The following is a 16,958-nucleotide window of genomic DNA, read 5'->3' as shown; positions in this document are numbered from 1 at the left end:
AAAGAATGTGAGAAAAGTCAATGTTTAGTGTTTGAACGGTCCAGTGTGTGATATTTTCTTATCACAGTGCTAGAAAACTTGTTCACTGCAGTTAGGCTACAGGTCTAGAAACCATCTAGGCTGGAAGCAGCTAACCATGTCCAAGTTCCTGGGCCTTCTCATAGGGAGAAATCAAAGTTCAAAATTATTTTCAGCATTCATAAGCACATGGGAGTCATATACAAAATATGAAATGAGCAGTCTTCCTGGTTGGAAAGATGCCAAGTTAATATAGCAGCTGAGCTGTCTCCTGCTAATAGTGACATATGAGTCTGATTAATTTAAATGTGAAGACTATTTATCATTTAATAAGTTGATTTATTTGGTAAATAAAAACTTGAGGTTTTTTTATGACAAGACCATTAGGCCTGAAGCATTATGTTCTCTTCTGAGTTGTTTTATTTAGATCTTTTAAGAGCCACACTGCCCAATCCTCTCCATATTTTTGTACCACTTTATGGGGTACAGAAATGCAAATGATGTCATGTGTCACGCTAGGCATTTTGGGAACCACTGTGCTGAAATCTGGTAGTCCTACAACATTTGTGTGCTGTATGTGGGTATTGATTATTGTTCTGAGAAGTCAATATAAGTGTGATGAAAACCATCTCAAGATAACAAAGTATGAAAATAATCTAATAAAAAGAGCACCTGGGTGTCTCTTTAACCCAACAAAAGCAATATTAAAAAGTCAGTGCACTCATGTACCACAATATTAAATGCCATCAACAGAGTATAGCAGAAAGTTTTCAAACCAGTATTTTAAGCAGAAATTACATTTTATTTAAAAATAATAGCAAAGGTATGAAGAACACACACTTCTATGAATAACAGAAGTTTATTAAATGTTTTTATAGTAAAATATTGAGCTCAGTCTATTATAACACAAAGGCTTAAGGTTCTACGAAGCAGGGTACCTCTCAAGAAAGAAGATGTCTGTGTAAATACAGGGTGGGATTCTGGGGCACCACTCTTACAAATGTACCCTTTCTTGCTCTTCCTCGCAACAGTGATAGGAATGTTCAGAAATGTTTAGGCTTTGGGGAAAACCAGTAAAATTTCCTGAGTATCCCATTTGACATTTAAATTTTTTAAAAATTTTATGTATATAAGTGCCTATGTGTATATATGTTCACCATACGCATGCCTGGTGTCCACTGAGGCCAGAAGAGGGTGTTAGATTCCCCTGAAACTGGAGTTACAAATAACTGTGAGCCACCCATGTGGGGGCTAGGAACGAAATCAAGGTTCTCTGCAAGAGCAGCAGATGCTCTTAACTGCTGAGTCACCCTGCTAGGACCCCACTAAACAATTCTTAAAACTGTCTTACCTTCCTGGAAAACGTGAAAAACGTCTGATGGAAACACCCGCTTTAGTACTACTAAATACTAAAGTATTTATTATACTTAGTAAAGATGGTAAGTTAATATATTTGAGAACCACAACCTTAAAACTTTCATCAACTATGAAAAGGTCTTTGGAGATAGCATAAGGTTTTCCATCATAGGGTAAATTACAAGGCAGTTTATCGAGTGCAAGTGGTATGTAGAGATATGAAGACGTGCCACAGTTGTTAGCTGACTGTTTTTCAAATAATAAAAAAAAATGGAGAAAATAAGGCTTGGGAACAAGTGAACACTTGACAACCGCAGATGGCTAGAGAAAGTTAAATACTAGCAAATAGGATCTTCATTCCTTAGGCAGCGTTTTCTCTGCATGTGTCAAGACAGAAATTCTACAAACTACATTGGTTCATTCAATTTTCAAATCGGTTTACAGAGAAATTTTGATTCCGAGGTTATAACGTTACAACTAATAGCTTTTTGGCATCTATCCCTAAACCGTGGCCTGCTTGGCCATCTTTTTTTTGTTCATTAAAATATCACTTTAACAGAACTGATGTTGAAAAAGGATATACTGCCCACAAAGTTCAGAGGAAGGTTCACAACAGATGGAATAGAAATTAGTTCTCATTTTAAGTAATGCAAGCAATCCCATATAAAACAACAATTCAGAAAAAAAAAATCACATCTTAAGATTGCACTCACTCTCATTTATAAACACATCTATTGAAGGGAACACTTCTTGCCCACACTTTGGGACCCTACACTTTCTACACTGGCCACTTCATCCTGTGAGGATGATGATCAGCGCTGGATTGAAAAGTAAAGCCAGGTTCTTAATATGAATGCAGGTATTTTGTCTTCACATCAACAAAAGAAACCATGCTTTCGAAGGGTGAGAAAACAGAATCCCACGTGCTAATCTACAGTACTGCAGGGAAAAGGAACCCATACATACAGCCATCTTCATGACAGCATCAACCAGCCATTTCTAACACACTACAACCAATGCTTACAGCCAATGCTTTGAGAAGGCTTACAACCAATGCTTTAAGAAGGAAAACACTGGTAAAAATAGTATATATATATCTCCTCGGAAGATGATCTATTATTAAATACTAAAACCTTGTTTCAGAAGTTCCCCGCTTCAAGTTGTTACTCAAAAATTCATCGTGTTCAAAGCTCAAGTTGTTATGGGATCTTGAGATCATAAGAAGTTTCTCTTTGTTAGTAAAGTCTTTTTTGATCGCTGCTTGGGGAACCAGCAACCGATCCATCGGGTCCTCCTTGTTCTCCAGTTTCATATACCCTTTGCTGTTACTTCGATCCAACCGAGGCCAACTCGGGTGTTTCCTTTGTTCTGCCTGCACTGTGAGTGTGGAGGGCCCCCGGTCTAAGTCTAGGGATTTGGAGTGAGAGGAGAGGAAATGTAAGGATGTATTGGATCCAAACTGTCTTCTAGCAGCTCCAGGAGATAAGAGCTGCCCAGTCCCAGGTCCCAGAGCCACAGAGGACTTGTACTGACTTGAGAGGGACTCCCCAACCGAATTGTTCCTTGGGAGTAACGTGCTGGAAGGTTGGAAGGACTCACCAGTGCTGGGCATTGGGACCATCAGAGAATCCATTGAAAGATTCCTGGACCTGCTTTTGAGGTTGTCTGCCACCTCCGTGATGCTATCTATACTGGGTTCATCAATGACACAGTTATTAAGTTTGATCACAGGCAGCGTAAAAGCACTGATGGAAGATGAGACGATCGATTTGGTGTCACACTTCTTGGAGCTGCTGGTCTTGTCATCGGTGGTCTTGGATGGAGGTGGATAGAGGCCAAAGACAGAGACTGCGCTGTCAGATAGCAGAGGCGGCATGAGGTGCCCCGGGGTCTTACTTTCACTCAACATCAGCTCGTCCTCCTCCACCGAGCTGTCCACACGAAAGCTGTTCCGCATCCCTGAGAAGGAGGCCAAGGTGGTGGCTGCCAGCCTGGATGCACAGGGGCTGCCGTTCTGTTTCACTTCCGCATCCCCCAGCAAGCCCGCATACAGGCCGTTGGCCTGCTTCTGCTCCTTGAGTCTCAGTGTGTGGATGTCAATGACTGTGGAGTAGATATCCCTCATGTGGATGATTTTGGTTTCTTTGTCGCGGTTCTCGTGAAGGATGGCATTGGCACAGATGAAAATGAAGATGCCGATGCCCATGGTGAACGGGCCAAGCATCTTCATCTTGTCAGAGTGTAGATGCCGCTCAAAGAAGCGCACCACCACACCACCCTGGTTCCGAACCACCTGTGTCTCATTGGTGGACAGAGTGGTCTCCGCGTCGATGAAATGCTCCTTCTGGGGCCAATAGCCAAGGACTGCCATGGCGATCCCTATGATGGACACCAGCACTCCGAGAATGAGGAAAAAGCCAGATGGAGAATAAAGCCGGATTTTCCCACGAACCACCACGACGTCAGCTCGCGGGCGCCTGCGGACTTGTTTCTGGTCCTGAGCAGCAGGCGCTGGGCTGAGGTTGACATGCTGCTGGGACCTGGCAGAGTCCTGCCGCTTCAGGGCCGCCAGACCAGTGATGACTCCCCCAGTGGCTATCATCGCTTCCTCTTGTGCTCTGAAAAGAAAGTAAACAGTGATCCAGTGGTGTGCCTGGGGAGGCTTTGCAAACACATTTGAACACTGTTTAGCCAGGACTTTGGCTGTTAATTGTTCCACATCATAAAGACAGAAGAATGACTTTTAAATTCTTACAGTTTTGGGAAAGGTTGTATTGGCGGAGTAATGTGAATTTCTGGGGATTTTCATCTTCTTCTCATAGTAATGCCATGTGAGCTCAAGAAACATTTTGTTTAAAAAATTTTGTTACCTAATATGTTAAGCTGTCCCTTGGTCACAAGACACCTCCACCCTCAGGCACACAACTTTTCATCATTATTTAGGTCATTTTCAAGAAATGGGGTCTTAGGTAGGAAGACAGGTCAGTTGGTAGTGTCTGCCTTGCAAACATAAGGAACTAAATTCAGCCTCCCTTCTGCCCCCCGCGGCCTCACCCTCTCAGATCTGGATGTGACGTCATGCTCTTGTGAGCTGGGCACTGGGGAGGCAGGGACAGGAGAAGTCATTGGACTCCCATGTTTCCCAGCCTATTGAAACCCACTAGTTCCAGGTCAGCAAGGTGGATAGCACCCTGAAAAACAACATTAGGTTTTCACCTCTGGTTTAACAAACAAGCATGAGTGCAAGTGTGTGCGTGCTGGTGCACACACAACACACACAAGCACATACAACACACACAAAACACAGAATACTGCACAGGCCAAAAGCAATTCTCAAACTTACCAAAAGAACACATTCCAAGCAAACGTGATGAAAAGTCACCCATGAACCCTTTCTGACAAGCAAGCAAATACCCCCCCACACACACAAAGCCATTTAGTTTCTCTTTAAATTTTTATCTTCCTTATCTCTCTGCTCCCCCGGATATCTTTGCCCTCTTTTCCTTTCTAATCCCTCTCTTTCTAAGTCTCCCTATCTCTACACTGACCTTGCTATGTTCAATTTTGGCTCTTCTGCCACCACAGAGTAAATCGTTACTCCCTAGAGTCCTGCCCTTGGCTACTTGTCTTGACTTTCTCTTGGCATGCATATCCATTCCCACATCTTCCACAATGGCCTTGATGCTGATGAGTCCCCAGTCTGTATTTCAGACCATAGCCTGAATTCGATTTCACATTTTCAGTTGCTTTCGGGGGAACACATTCATAGCTACATGCTGCTGGCATAGCTGAACTCACACCTACCGTGCACCGTGGCCCCGTTGTCGCACATGACTTTTTAGTGGAACTGTTCCTTAGGCTTGGCCCTAATTCATAGAGGCTCTAACTCATAGAAATTTCATGACTCATGGCATCTCAGTTCCACCTCTGTCTATATTATGATCCCATGCTTTCCAGACATGCACAGCTGTATTAACTACCACTGAGTAGGCTTTCAACTGCTCTCCAGGATTTGGGCTCTTTTTCCTGTACCAGCTAGTTTCCATGGAGGTGGCAGATTATCCCACGGTATACCTCTGTAAGATTTCATTAGTAAGAGAAACAGACTTTACTGCCTACAGATTAATCTGTAATTTCAGACCCTAGGGGTTTAGTCTCTCAGTTCCTTTTAGCATACACACAACTGAAACCTGACCAATATCTTCTGTTTCTTATTTACAATCTATGTCATGTTATTTCTGTGACTGTTAAGAACGTTTTAGCCAATCGAGTGCGGTAGTGCATGCCTTTGATACCAGCATCTGGGAGGCAGAGGCAGGTGAAATTCTGAGTTCAAGGGTCAATCTTGTCTATAGAATGAGTCGCAGGATGGCCAGGGCTACACAGAGAGACCGTGTCTTTGAAACAACAAAAGAATATTTCAGGAAGACCACGCAGACCTAACTCCCATCGGCTCCTGCCTTTGCATACTGACTTCGGGTTAATCACATGCTCCACCTCCTTTATGACGTCCTTCAGCTGACTAGACTCCCATATCCCACACAAGGTTAATTCCTTGGAGCATTTGAACAGCTTTCTAGGGCACTTGATATATATGTTTAATGTCTGAATTCTCCATGCCTTGTGGTCAAATTCAGTCTTAATTGACACTCCTATTATTCACTATAGAACCTTACACAAAGTCACTGTTCAAGAAATGTTGCTAACATGATGAACAAAGAGTGAGCCTTTCCCCAGAATTTTTACAAAATTTTAAAGAAGAACCAACACACAAACAAAAAGCAGAACTTTGTAAGTTGGTAAAATTTCTGTCTTGTTTTATAATAAAGAATCATCACACGACCAATTTTAGTTGGGTATTTTGAGATTCTCTCGGTCTTGAGAAGTTTCTGAAAGGCATCCAATTTCATCTTCCAGGAGAGAGATGTCCTTTTGACTTACTTATGATTTCTGAGTTGTTCTTAAATAACAGGGTTGTGGACGGTGTGTACCACTTTAGTGAGCTGGCAAGGAGACCCAGCTTGCAGAGAAATTATAACTGGGATTAAGGTAGTATAATGTTGAGAGAACAAACAAGAGCATAACGCATTATTCTAGTCTATGAGATTTATCAAAGTGTACATACTAAGCTTAGACCCACTCCCAAACCTTGGCTAAAATAATTTAGTGTCAACCTCTGTTTTCTGGAACCCAAGCCAGTTCAAAATGTTTGAAGGAAATGCTTAGTGTAGCTTGCAGACATCTAGCCTACCTATTTCCATATGTAAATCTAAGAAAGCAGTCAGAAATATTTTTAGATAGATGGATTTAAGAGAGGAACAAAAATGAGGCTAGATGACTGTCTATGCTGCAACCATAGTGAGCTGCATTTCCAAGAGGTGTCCTTGTCTTTGCCACTTGTGAAAAGAGTTCACTAGCACCATCATCTTCCCCTTCCTGAGGTTTGCTGGGAAATGGGGCTGAAAGAGAGAAAATATTCTAAGAAGGAGATAGGAATACATAAATATGGGGGATAAAAAGGAATGAATGGGCTTCTACGTGAGCAAGCAAGGCGAGCATGCTAGGTTAGGAGGAAGAAGAAAGGAAGCCAATGTATAGAAAGCCAAACCAAAAGCTTCTAGAGCAGGTTGGAAAGAGAAAAAACTTGGTGGTAGTGGTAGGGATCCTATCATAATCAAAGTCAATCTGTCTTGGTCAGGACTAAACAGGGACAAAAATATCCCAAGGAACAGCAAATCAAGGTTTGGTGGTAGTCCCCCTCTCCCCGCCACTTAACTTGATTCAAAGCATTCCCACACAGCACGACCTCATCTCGACACTCAGAGATCCAAACTAGACCCCAGGGGGAAAGCAGAGAAGCAAATTTAGTCACTGCTTTGCAGAGCTTGAAACCTAATGGAAGAGCTAATAGACCAGAGGCAACCAGCCGGAGGTCACTCTGGAATGAAAGTTTCAATTACAAAGCGCTTTGCATCGGGCTGCATACGGGAGAGTGTCTCACATCCATCACTGCGAGAAATCAGGTTAGCATTGTTTCAGGTGGGATGGAGAAAAGCCAACAGGCTGGACAACAGGAGTACGACCTTCCCTTTGGTTCACAGCCATGGCAGCCACTAAGAAGGCTAGAAGAGAAAGGAGAGTTGGGCCTTGGGACATGGCAAGGGCCTTTTTAAATGTTTCATTCCCTTGGGCATCTACAAAGGAGGCACTCTAAGACATGATACCAGAGTCATTATTTTAGGAAAATCAACGTCTACCACTAGATGGATGGAGCTGTTGGTGGAGATGGAGAGACAGACTGCAAGAGGATGCTAGTGACTGTTCCACTATGTAAGCTGAGACCCAGGGTGAGATCTACAGGTATCCCCATCTTTAAACTACAGTGCCAACTGGCATTTGGTGTTCTGCAAATGTTAAAAAAAAAAAGAAAAGAAAAGAAAAGCTTAAATCTTCAGTTTTTCTGTCCTACACTTATACACGTTTGCTTGCTTGTTCTTGTGTTTTGAGACAGGGTTTCTCTGGGTAGCCCTGGCTGTCCTGAAACTTGCTCTGTAGACCCAGCTAGCCATGAACTCAGAGATTGATCAGCTTCTGCCTTCTGACTGCTAGGATTAAAGGTGTGTGCCACCATGACCAGATTTAAATAAATGTTTGAAAATTTACATTACAGAGAGCTTAAGTAACTTGCCTGGGCTGATACAGAGCTGATACTTTCATGCACTGGGGATTAGCATTCCAGGTTTGCTTTCATCTGAGAATGTTTCCCCGTATTTTTTTTTCTTACCCTAATTTTGGTTTCCCATATTTAAAGGATGCTGTTTTCTTGTAACTATGACTGGAGCAAGTCATTGTACTTCTCAAATTACAACCTGCAAAAAGTTACAGAGGAGGTGCAAGACTGAAAGTGTGACTGTGGCTGAGCATCAGCCTCTCGTGCTTGTCCAGACTCCCTCCAGCATCTTCAGCATCTTCAGCATCCAGTTATGGCCTCAAGAGACCACTCCCCTTCCCACTCCTCATTTTTATTCTCAACCATTCTTGTCAGAGTCACGATGGGACTCATTTCCTCTGTGATGATTAATAATATTTGCAGGATCTCTTGTTTTAATATTAATATTATTAATGTTGACAGGATATATTCTAGAATCACCTAGAAGACAAATCTCCAGCCGTGCTTGCGAGAGAGTTAGCAGAGATAGGAAGACTCACTTCAAATGGTGAGTAGTACCATTCCATGGTCTGGAGCCAAGAACTGAATAAAGAGAAGGGAGAAAGCTGAGAGCCAGCATTCACTGTCCTCTGCTTCCTGATAGCAGCTGTGTTGTGAACCAATTGCCTCTCTCTCCTGCCACCATGATGGGCTGTGCCCTTGAACTGTGAGGCAAAATAAGCCTTCTTGAACTTAGGTTTATTTGGGTGTTTTGCCCAAGTGACAAAAATTGCAACACATCATCAATGATCCAAATGGAGAATGTTGAGACATTGAATTTCATTTTAACTTGAGCATAGAGTTTGTATTTAATTCTTTCGATCTAGAGTGCATTTTCCAAAACTCTGTTGTTCTTCCAAATTTATATGCACCTGCAAATCTTGTCCATCCAAGTTCTAAAAGCAGCCAACACAGGAAAGCTGAAGAACACATAGAGCAAAGCCTTGTGCTCTTCTTCGGGGGGCCTCATATCTGTTGGGCCTTGCTGCTCAATTTAGGTACTATTCCTTGATGCAATTCACAGAAATAAACACCTGGTATCGACTTGTGAGAGCAAGTATTCAAAAGAGACTAATTGGAAACATTATTATTCTGCTGATGACTAAAATTTACAAAGTAGTATAAAGTTATGGCTACTTGTGGATCATTTATTTTTTTCATTCCCAGTGGTCATAAACCAGTCACAATTTCATTAGTACAGGCATCTAGATTACCAGTGTAAACTTTACAAATTAAACGTTTATTTTTATCCTGCAATGAAGACAGTGATGGGCCACCTCTACATCTTTACCGTCTTCTGAGGGTCTAACAGTCTTCAGAGATACTAGAACTTACTCATTGAAAGGCAATCTCATTTGCTACTTTTCTCACGAAGGAGACTAGTGGACTCTCACTTCTCTTCATGGCTTTGGATTTTCCAATGTCTTAACTTGGCTTGCTTTTCTCTGAGCCAGGTTCACACTACTGTTTCCAGGTAGAAGTTCATTTTGTCTTTATGGAGATTTCTGTGTTAAGTACCATGTGCAACACTGCACCACACAGAAGCCATTATAATCATCTTTGTGTTTATCCTCTTCTGGAATTGTCTATAAAATTTTAAAACCTTTTTTGTTTTCCTTCACACACACACACAAACAAACACACAGTCACACAAATACACACACACACATACACACACATAGATCACACACTTTTTCCTCCCACAGGCTAATCATGTTTTGGAATAACCTTTTGCAGCACTAATCCACACTAGTGTTCAGTATTCTCATGCTTCTGAACATCTGTTTCTTCCTACTTTGGTTCTTTTAAGACCACACTGGTCTACCATTCTCAGCAGACCATGCCACTATTTGACACATGTGGTTCTACAGGCATGCATACACATTGAACTCAGATAGTCACAGCTAAACAGACCTGCAGAATTGAAAGACTTTAGAAGCTTTTTAATCTAAATATTCTTTATATATAACTAAGGATCAGGAGTGATGTCTAGGTCAAACACCAGATTAGCAGTAAGAGTAGGGTTGGAATGCAAACTCTTAGACCCATGGTTCAGTGCTGCTTCTTACCTTTCTATGTGCCTTTCTGTGGTTTTGCATGCTAGCTGAGTGCCTCACAGAGTGATAGGAACTCACTCAATGATTCTCAAATATGATTGAAACATGGGTAGCAACAGGGATACAAAGTTAATAAAATCCAGTCTGCCGAGAAAGAATAGGAAGTCTTGTGGAATGAAGTGAACTGTCTTCTGAGGCACCAACATGGCAGTGTTCATTCACACCCTCTGGGGGAATCAGAGTGGCTTCCAGAAGGCAGTGGCAGTTAATGGAGGCTTTGGCACACCAGCAAGACCTGTACATGCAGATAGAATCGGAGAATTGTCTGTATTCTGTCAATCATGTTTTAAATAAATGCTGATTAGTCAGGCTGGAAGTATAGGTGGGTCAACCAGACAGGAAGAAGAGATGGGGTGATGAGAACAGGAGAATGTTGGGAAGGAGGAAGTCAACTCCTCCGAGTTCTGCCCAGATCACCAAAGAAGCAAGATGTGGCCTGCCCCTCTGAGAAAGGTACCGAGTCATGTGGCTAGCATAGATAAGAATAATGGGTTGATATAAGTTATAAGAGTTATCAAGAAGCCTGAGCTAATGGGCCAATCAGTTTATAATCTTATGGAGACCTCTGTGTGATTTTCTTTGGGACTTGCTGGCTGTGGGAACTGGGCAGGACAGAAACCCCAACAAGCCTGGCCCTCATGTTACACATGGGCCTTATCCTAAGATTTTCATCATCTCGCTTAAAGTATGTCTATTATTTTCAATATACTTGACACTGTTCTCATATATTTGGATTCCTATCCTTGTTTAGGGTTTAAAAATTGCCAAAATGAAAGACTATCTGCCCAAGGGAAGTAAAAATTAATCTATGCCTTCAGGACCAAACACATTACATAAAACTCCATGTGGTACCACAAATGAGACAGATGGAAATATTTTCTGTTCAAGCTACAACAGTTTTAGGACTTTCTTCCCAGTAGAGACATTTCAAATTTTGAGACTCTCTCTCTTTTTTTATGAACCTATATTCTTACCAGAATTGAAAGGGAAAGTTCCTATAGGTGACTAGCAGTTCAATCAAACTGAGTTCAAAACCTAATAGGCTAAAATGTAAATCCTCTTTTCATGTACACATCAGTGGTTTTGCATGTGGATGCTGGAAGACACTGAGTGTCCTTCCTACCTCACTGGTTAGCCATGAGCATCCTCAGAACCCACATAGAAGAGGAGAGAACCAACTCTTGCAAATTGTCCTCTGATGCCTATATGCACACACATGCATGTGTATGCACACACACACGTGGTAAGTAAAGCAATGTAAAAATAGTTTGGTGAAGTATTCAAGTGTGGTTGTTAGTGGTCTGTAGGGATTCAAGAAGCCTGGAGTCTTCTGCCTCCAGAAGCAATCCATTGGTTGCAAAGAAGAGATGAGTTTATATGAGAGCTTGTTTTTCTTTTTAATTAATTTTGTTTCTTCAGATTTACAGAATTATCTTAAAAATACAATGTGAGGAATGTAAGGCAGGAAAGCTCAGCCTGTTCACCTGGTATTTGCAGGTGGATCAAGTTTATAAGGAATTTTTTTAAGTTCTGCAGTTACCATTCTGTTGCCTTTGGGACACTAGGGTACAAAACAGACAGAAAATAATGAGGAAGACGGAGCTCGGGGACACCAGTCTTAGAAAAGAAGCCATAGGGTGATATCATATGACAATCCAAAAAATATTGTCAACAAGTTGTGCACATTCTGGAGACCTTTGCTGGTATTTGTATTATTTGGTATAGAACACTGGAACTAAAACAAAGGCCAGGGTGTTCAGAGGATTGGCAGACTGACACTCAAGTCACTAAATGTAAAATGTAACACACTGGGACCAAGAACATCTTGAGCTCCCAGACAATGGAGCACAGAGAGAAAGCACTTGAAAACCTACATGCATTTTTTGTCAGCAATGGCTCCTACAAAACCAGCCAGCCTGACAAAGTACAAAACACAGGCCTCAACCAATTATGAGCTGTGTGACAATGGCAGGGAACAAATGCTCTCCAAGGACTAAACGCCATGAAGCCCTGGAACACAGAAATCTCCAGGAGGCCATGAAGCAGATCCATAATGAGCTCAGAAAACACCCTGCCGGGACCCAATGGGAGACATCGTCTGCAGGAACAGAAGGCATTAGAAACCTGTTTTCCCCAAAGTAGAAATAGGATCCCAACCCACATCTGAGCTCTTCTCATCTGGACACTCTCTCGAGGAACCCTGTCACATTCTCCACTCACTCTCTTTCTGGATAAGAAGGTGACTTGAACTGTTAGAAAGGAAGCCACTGCTAAGGATGTCACCAATTTACCAGCAGGCAGGGTGTCAGCAAAGATGGTTCACCCGAAGAACTGAGGTGCTAACGATCACAGACTTCACTTTTCATCCCTTATTATGTAGCAGAAAAAAAATATCTGCCCTCAGCGGCATGGCCACCAAGATTTGTGGAGCAACACTGTAAAGAGAGACACTAATGAATCTGAAGTTCCCGTTGATATTAGGCCTGAGAAATCCAGAACACACTGGTGTTGGTTATAGTCCTGAACTAAAATCTGGAGAAAATGATCATCTGAGCATGAGTTGCTCCGTTTATGATCGCACAACTGGAGAAGACACCTGATCAGCAAGCAACACAGACACATTCATCCTGCTGAGGATGTGGAAGGACTCACAGTCTACAGACGACCAATAAGCTGTCTTTCACCAGAGCGAATTCCCCATTCACCGTAGTATTAAAATTTGCCATCCTCTAACTCATAGGCACTAATCCTCTCATGAAATTTTCTAACCTATGGTATTTTTAAAGTATCATTTTGACTGGAGAATTTTACTCTCACCACCCCTGAGTAAGATCCAGTCAGAGTTGCTCTGAAAGCAAGGAATGAAAAGGTGGGAAGGGAGGCCCTATGGAGCAATGACAAGGCCCAGCTCCTCAATACTTGTAAGAAGAAAATTCTCTAATCTTGGGTATGCAAACTCCTTTAGCACTGAAGGACATGCTTCTTGGCCCTTTCAGAGAAGCCATGCAGGTCATGACCGAATAGAAAGCATACAGAAAAAAATAGGGATGCTATAGTGTTATATACAACTATTTCTGCTTTTATCATCGCATTTCTCCTTTGCAATCATGGGCTCGGTCGAAGCAATATGAACTGAAGAGAACACAGATTTTCTAACTTCCAGATTTCACAATGGATCTCAGTTAGTTTTCCTCATCTATATTCTTTATTTGTGAACTACTTGCTCTAGACTGAATATTTGTTTGACTATGCCATATATTAACCTCCAACTCCTACGGCAATAGCTTCAGGAGGGAGAGCCTTAAGGGGGAATTTAGGCCATCAGGATGGACCAACCATAACTGACATTTTTGCTCCTCTGTCTAAGCCTCTTTTGTATTATTCCAATAAAGAGTCTAGATAATTTATACAGAAAATGAGTGGCTCACATTTCCAGAACTGACATGTTCAAGATCAAGGGGCTATATGTGGTACAGTCTCATAGCCTGGCAGAGGTATATGGCAAAAAAGCAAGACCACGCCAGCTCAGTCCATGTGGTAGTTTAACTAGGAATGCCCCCCCATGGGCTCAAATATTTGAATGCCTGGTCATTAGTGAGTAGCACTACTTGAGAGAGATCAAGAGGTATGGCCTTATTGGAGTGGGTGTGGCTTTGCTGAAGGGAGTGTGTCACTGGAGATGGGCTTTGCCATTTCTGAAGCCCTATCCAGGCCTAATGGCTTTCTCTCTTCGTGCTTCCTACGGATCTGGGCTCCGCTTGTTATCCTGCCCTGTGTCTACCTACGCGATGCCATGCTTCCTGTCACGATGATAACGAATTAAGTCTCTGAAACCAGAAACAAACCCTTAAAATTAAATACTTTCTTTTATAAGAGTTGCCATGGTCGTGGTGTCGCTTCATAACAACAGAACAGTGACTAAGACATCCTCCATTATACTTCTTCATAGAGTCAACCCTCAAGGCTGCAGTGAACCCCATTCACCCCCTCAAGTCATCACCTCAAAATGCCATTAACATTGGCAACTGGGGTGTAAGTTCTCAACATACGAGCTTTGAGGGGGCATATTCAGACCACAGCATCTTATAAAAGAGACCCCTGAGGACTCACTCATGCTTTCTGCCCTGTGAAGGAAGATCCAGTGAGACCGTTTACGAACTTGGCAGTAGGCTGTAGTATGAAGGGCCAGCTTGTTGGGGTTTCTGTCCCACCCGGTACCCCACAACTGGCATACCCCAAGGAAAATCACACATAGGACTCCATAAGATTATAAACTGATTGGCCCATTAGGTCAGGCTACTTATTAGCCCTTATAACTTATGTTACCCCATTATCCTTATCTACATTAGCCACAGGGCTCAGTACCTTTCTCAGCTGGGCAGCTTACATCTTTCCTCTCTGGTGGTCTGGGCAGAACTGGCAGAGGAAACTTCCTGCTTCCCAGAATTCTCCTGTTCTCATTGCATCACCTCTACTTCCTGTCTGGTTTTCCCACCTATACTTCCTGCCTGGCCAATCAGCGTTTTATTAAAATACATGATTGACAGAATACAGACAATTCTCCCACACCAGTAGGCCCTCACTGACTACAGAATCTGCTGGTGCCTCCATATTAACTTCCCAGTTTCCAGAACCACGAGAAAGCTTCTGCTGTATATGTCACCTCACTTACAATATTCTTGTTATAATGGCCCCAGTGAACTAAGATGTTGCTATGGTAACTCCTGCTAAAAACCCAACAGTACCAAGTGAAGAGGCAGTCTTTGTGGTCTTTGCTTTCTTAGTGGTCCTGGGTGCTGTAGCTCTTGCTGAGGAAGGAGAAAGGTTCTCATCTGACTTTTAAATGGATATATGCAACTCTTTATGTGTTGAGGAATCTAGCTCTCTGATGGTGACATGCTTAGCAAAATGTCATTTATATCTGTACCTTTTAAAATGATATCTTTCACAATACAGAAACTTTTAGTTGTCAATAAAAGTCTCATTTTATTTATCGGTGGCTACCTGCCATCACCAGAAATAACCAAAGTCTAAGGTTACAGACACTCATTCCTCCAGGGTTTCCTTGATGTTTCCCTTTTCCTTTTCCTTTTTTTTTTTTGGATGCATGTAGAATTTCTTTTTGTCTAGGGGTCAAAATAGAGAGGTTAAGGATATAACTCAGTAGCTAAGAACACTGGCTGCTCATGCAGAGGACCCAGGTTCAATTCCAAGCACCAACATTCATCACACACAACCATCTATAATCCTAGTTTCAGAGCATCCGATGTCTTCTTGTGACCTCGAAGGTCCTATTTTCTGTGACACAATGTGTTTTCTTTACTGTCGTTCTGTCTATCGCCAAATGGCTGTTTAGACACAGGAGTCTACTGGTATTAATTTTGAGCTAAGCTACTAAACCAAGCTTCCTAAATGTTTTAGTACATTTTCTTAGTTTTTGTCAGAAACACAAGTAATTCTGATATTTTTCCTCCCTTTCCCAATTTCAAGTCTATGGCTGTAGTTTCCAAGTGTCTCACTTAGAGCTTTCTGCAGAAAGAGAAACAGGTTGAGGGGCTGAATGGAAGCACCTTGGCTTGCCAGTGCATTGATGCAGCATCCACGGCTTCACTTCTAAAGAAGTGTCAGCTGAGGCCTGTTTCAGGAAGAGTTTCCAGACACTGGAGAGATGGCTCAGTGAGCAAAGTATTTGTTGCACAAGCATGAGGACCTGGGTTTAGATCTTAAGCACTCACAATTGAAAAAACCAAAATAAAATAAACAAGCAAAATTCTGACTTGACAGGGAGCATTTGTAATCCCAGTGCTTCATTACTGAGACAGGAGCATTACAGGGATCTGACTGTCCAGCAAGATCCAGGTTTAGTGGGAAACCCTGTCAGACAAAAATCAGGGAAAGACACTCACAGTTGACCTCTAGCCTCCTTGAGCATACATACACACATACACACGCACACACACAGACATGAGAGAGGGGTGGGGGAAGGAAGGAAGGAAAGAAAGAAAGAAAGAGAGAGAGAGAGAGAGAAAGAAAGAAAGAAAGAAAGAAAGAAAGAAAGAAAGAAAGAGAAAGAAGGAAAGTTAGTTTTTTCATGCAATTCCAGGAGACATAATTGATTGACCTAAAGTTGCCCCAGAAAAAAAAAAAGGTAGAAGTGAAAAGATGGAGGAAGCTCTTTGAGAGAAGAGAAGTCAAAAAAGAAGGGAAAAAAATAAAGCAGGGAAGAGGAGACAGTAGTAGCAGAGAAAACTCAAAGGTAATCAATGACAACAGCAAATATCTGAAAGCAAGAGTAACAGCTCCAGGTTCTACTCCCAAATGTTTCGCTTGCTTTCCACACTCTTCTTTCAGAGTGTGCTTTGCTTTGTTTTTTGAAACAGGATGCTGTGTAGCCAGCCTCAGTTGACTCCAAATTTGCTATGTTGTTGAGGATGACCCTGAACTTCTGGTCCTTCCTGCCTCCACTACTCACATTCTGGGATTGCAAGTGTTCATCTATGTAATTGCTTGGAATGGAACCTAGGATACTGTACATGCTAAGCATGCATTCTCTTAATTGAGCTACATTCAAGCCCTGTCTCTCTTCTTTTTAAAAGATTTGCTACAGACAGACATTCCCCCCCCAGCCCCGGGGTTGTTGGGAAATGTGTGCCAGGTATATTAGCTAAAACAGAGAAAACAAGAAGAGTGACAAATTGCATAAGATGTCAGGAATATGGGGAAAATGCAAAAAAAAAAAAGTTTAGCAGCAAAAACAT

At 42.1% G+C, this 16,958-nt stretch overlaps 1 protein-coding gene across 1 annotated transcript in view; it reads right to left on the bottom strand.

Moving 5' to 3' along the window:
* Window positions 1–799: 799 nt before the first annotated feature.
* Window positions 800–16,958, bottom strand: part of Tmem200a (transmembrane protein 200A) — an 87,324-nt gene continuing 71,165 nt past the window's right edge. The window contains exon 2 of the mRNA XM_048425376.3: window positions 800–3,992. Within this exon, the coding sequence (XP_048281333.3) occupies window positions 2,501–3,976 (1,476 nt within the window). The 5' untranslated portion in view covers window positions 3,977–3,992 and the 3' untranslated portion in view covers window positions 800–2,500. The remainder of the gene's footprint in view (window positions 3,993–16,958) is intronic.

Source organism: Myodes glareolus, chromosome 1 (genome assembly GCF_982192425.1).
Source record: "Myodes glareolus chromosome 1, mMyoGla1.1, whole genome shotgun sequence".
NCBI lineage: Eukaryota > Metazoa > Chordata > Mammalia > Rodentia > Cricetidae > Myodes > Myodes glareolus.
This window is presented reverse-complemented; position numbering and strand designations above follow the sequence as displayed.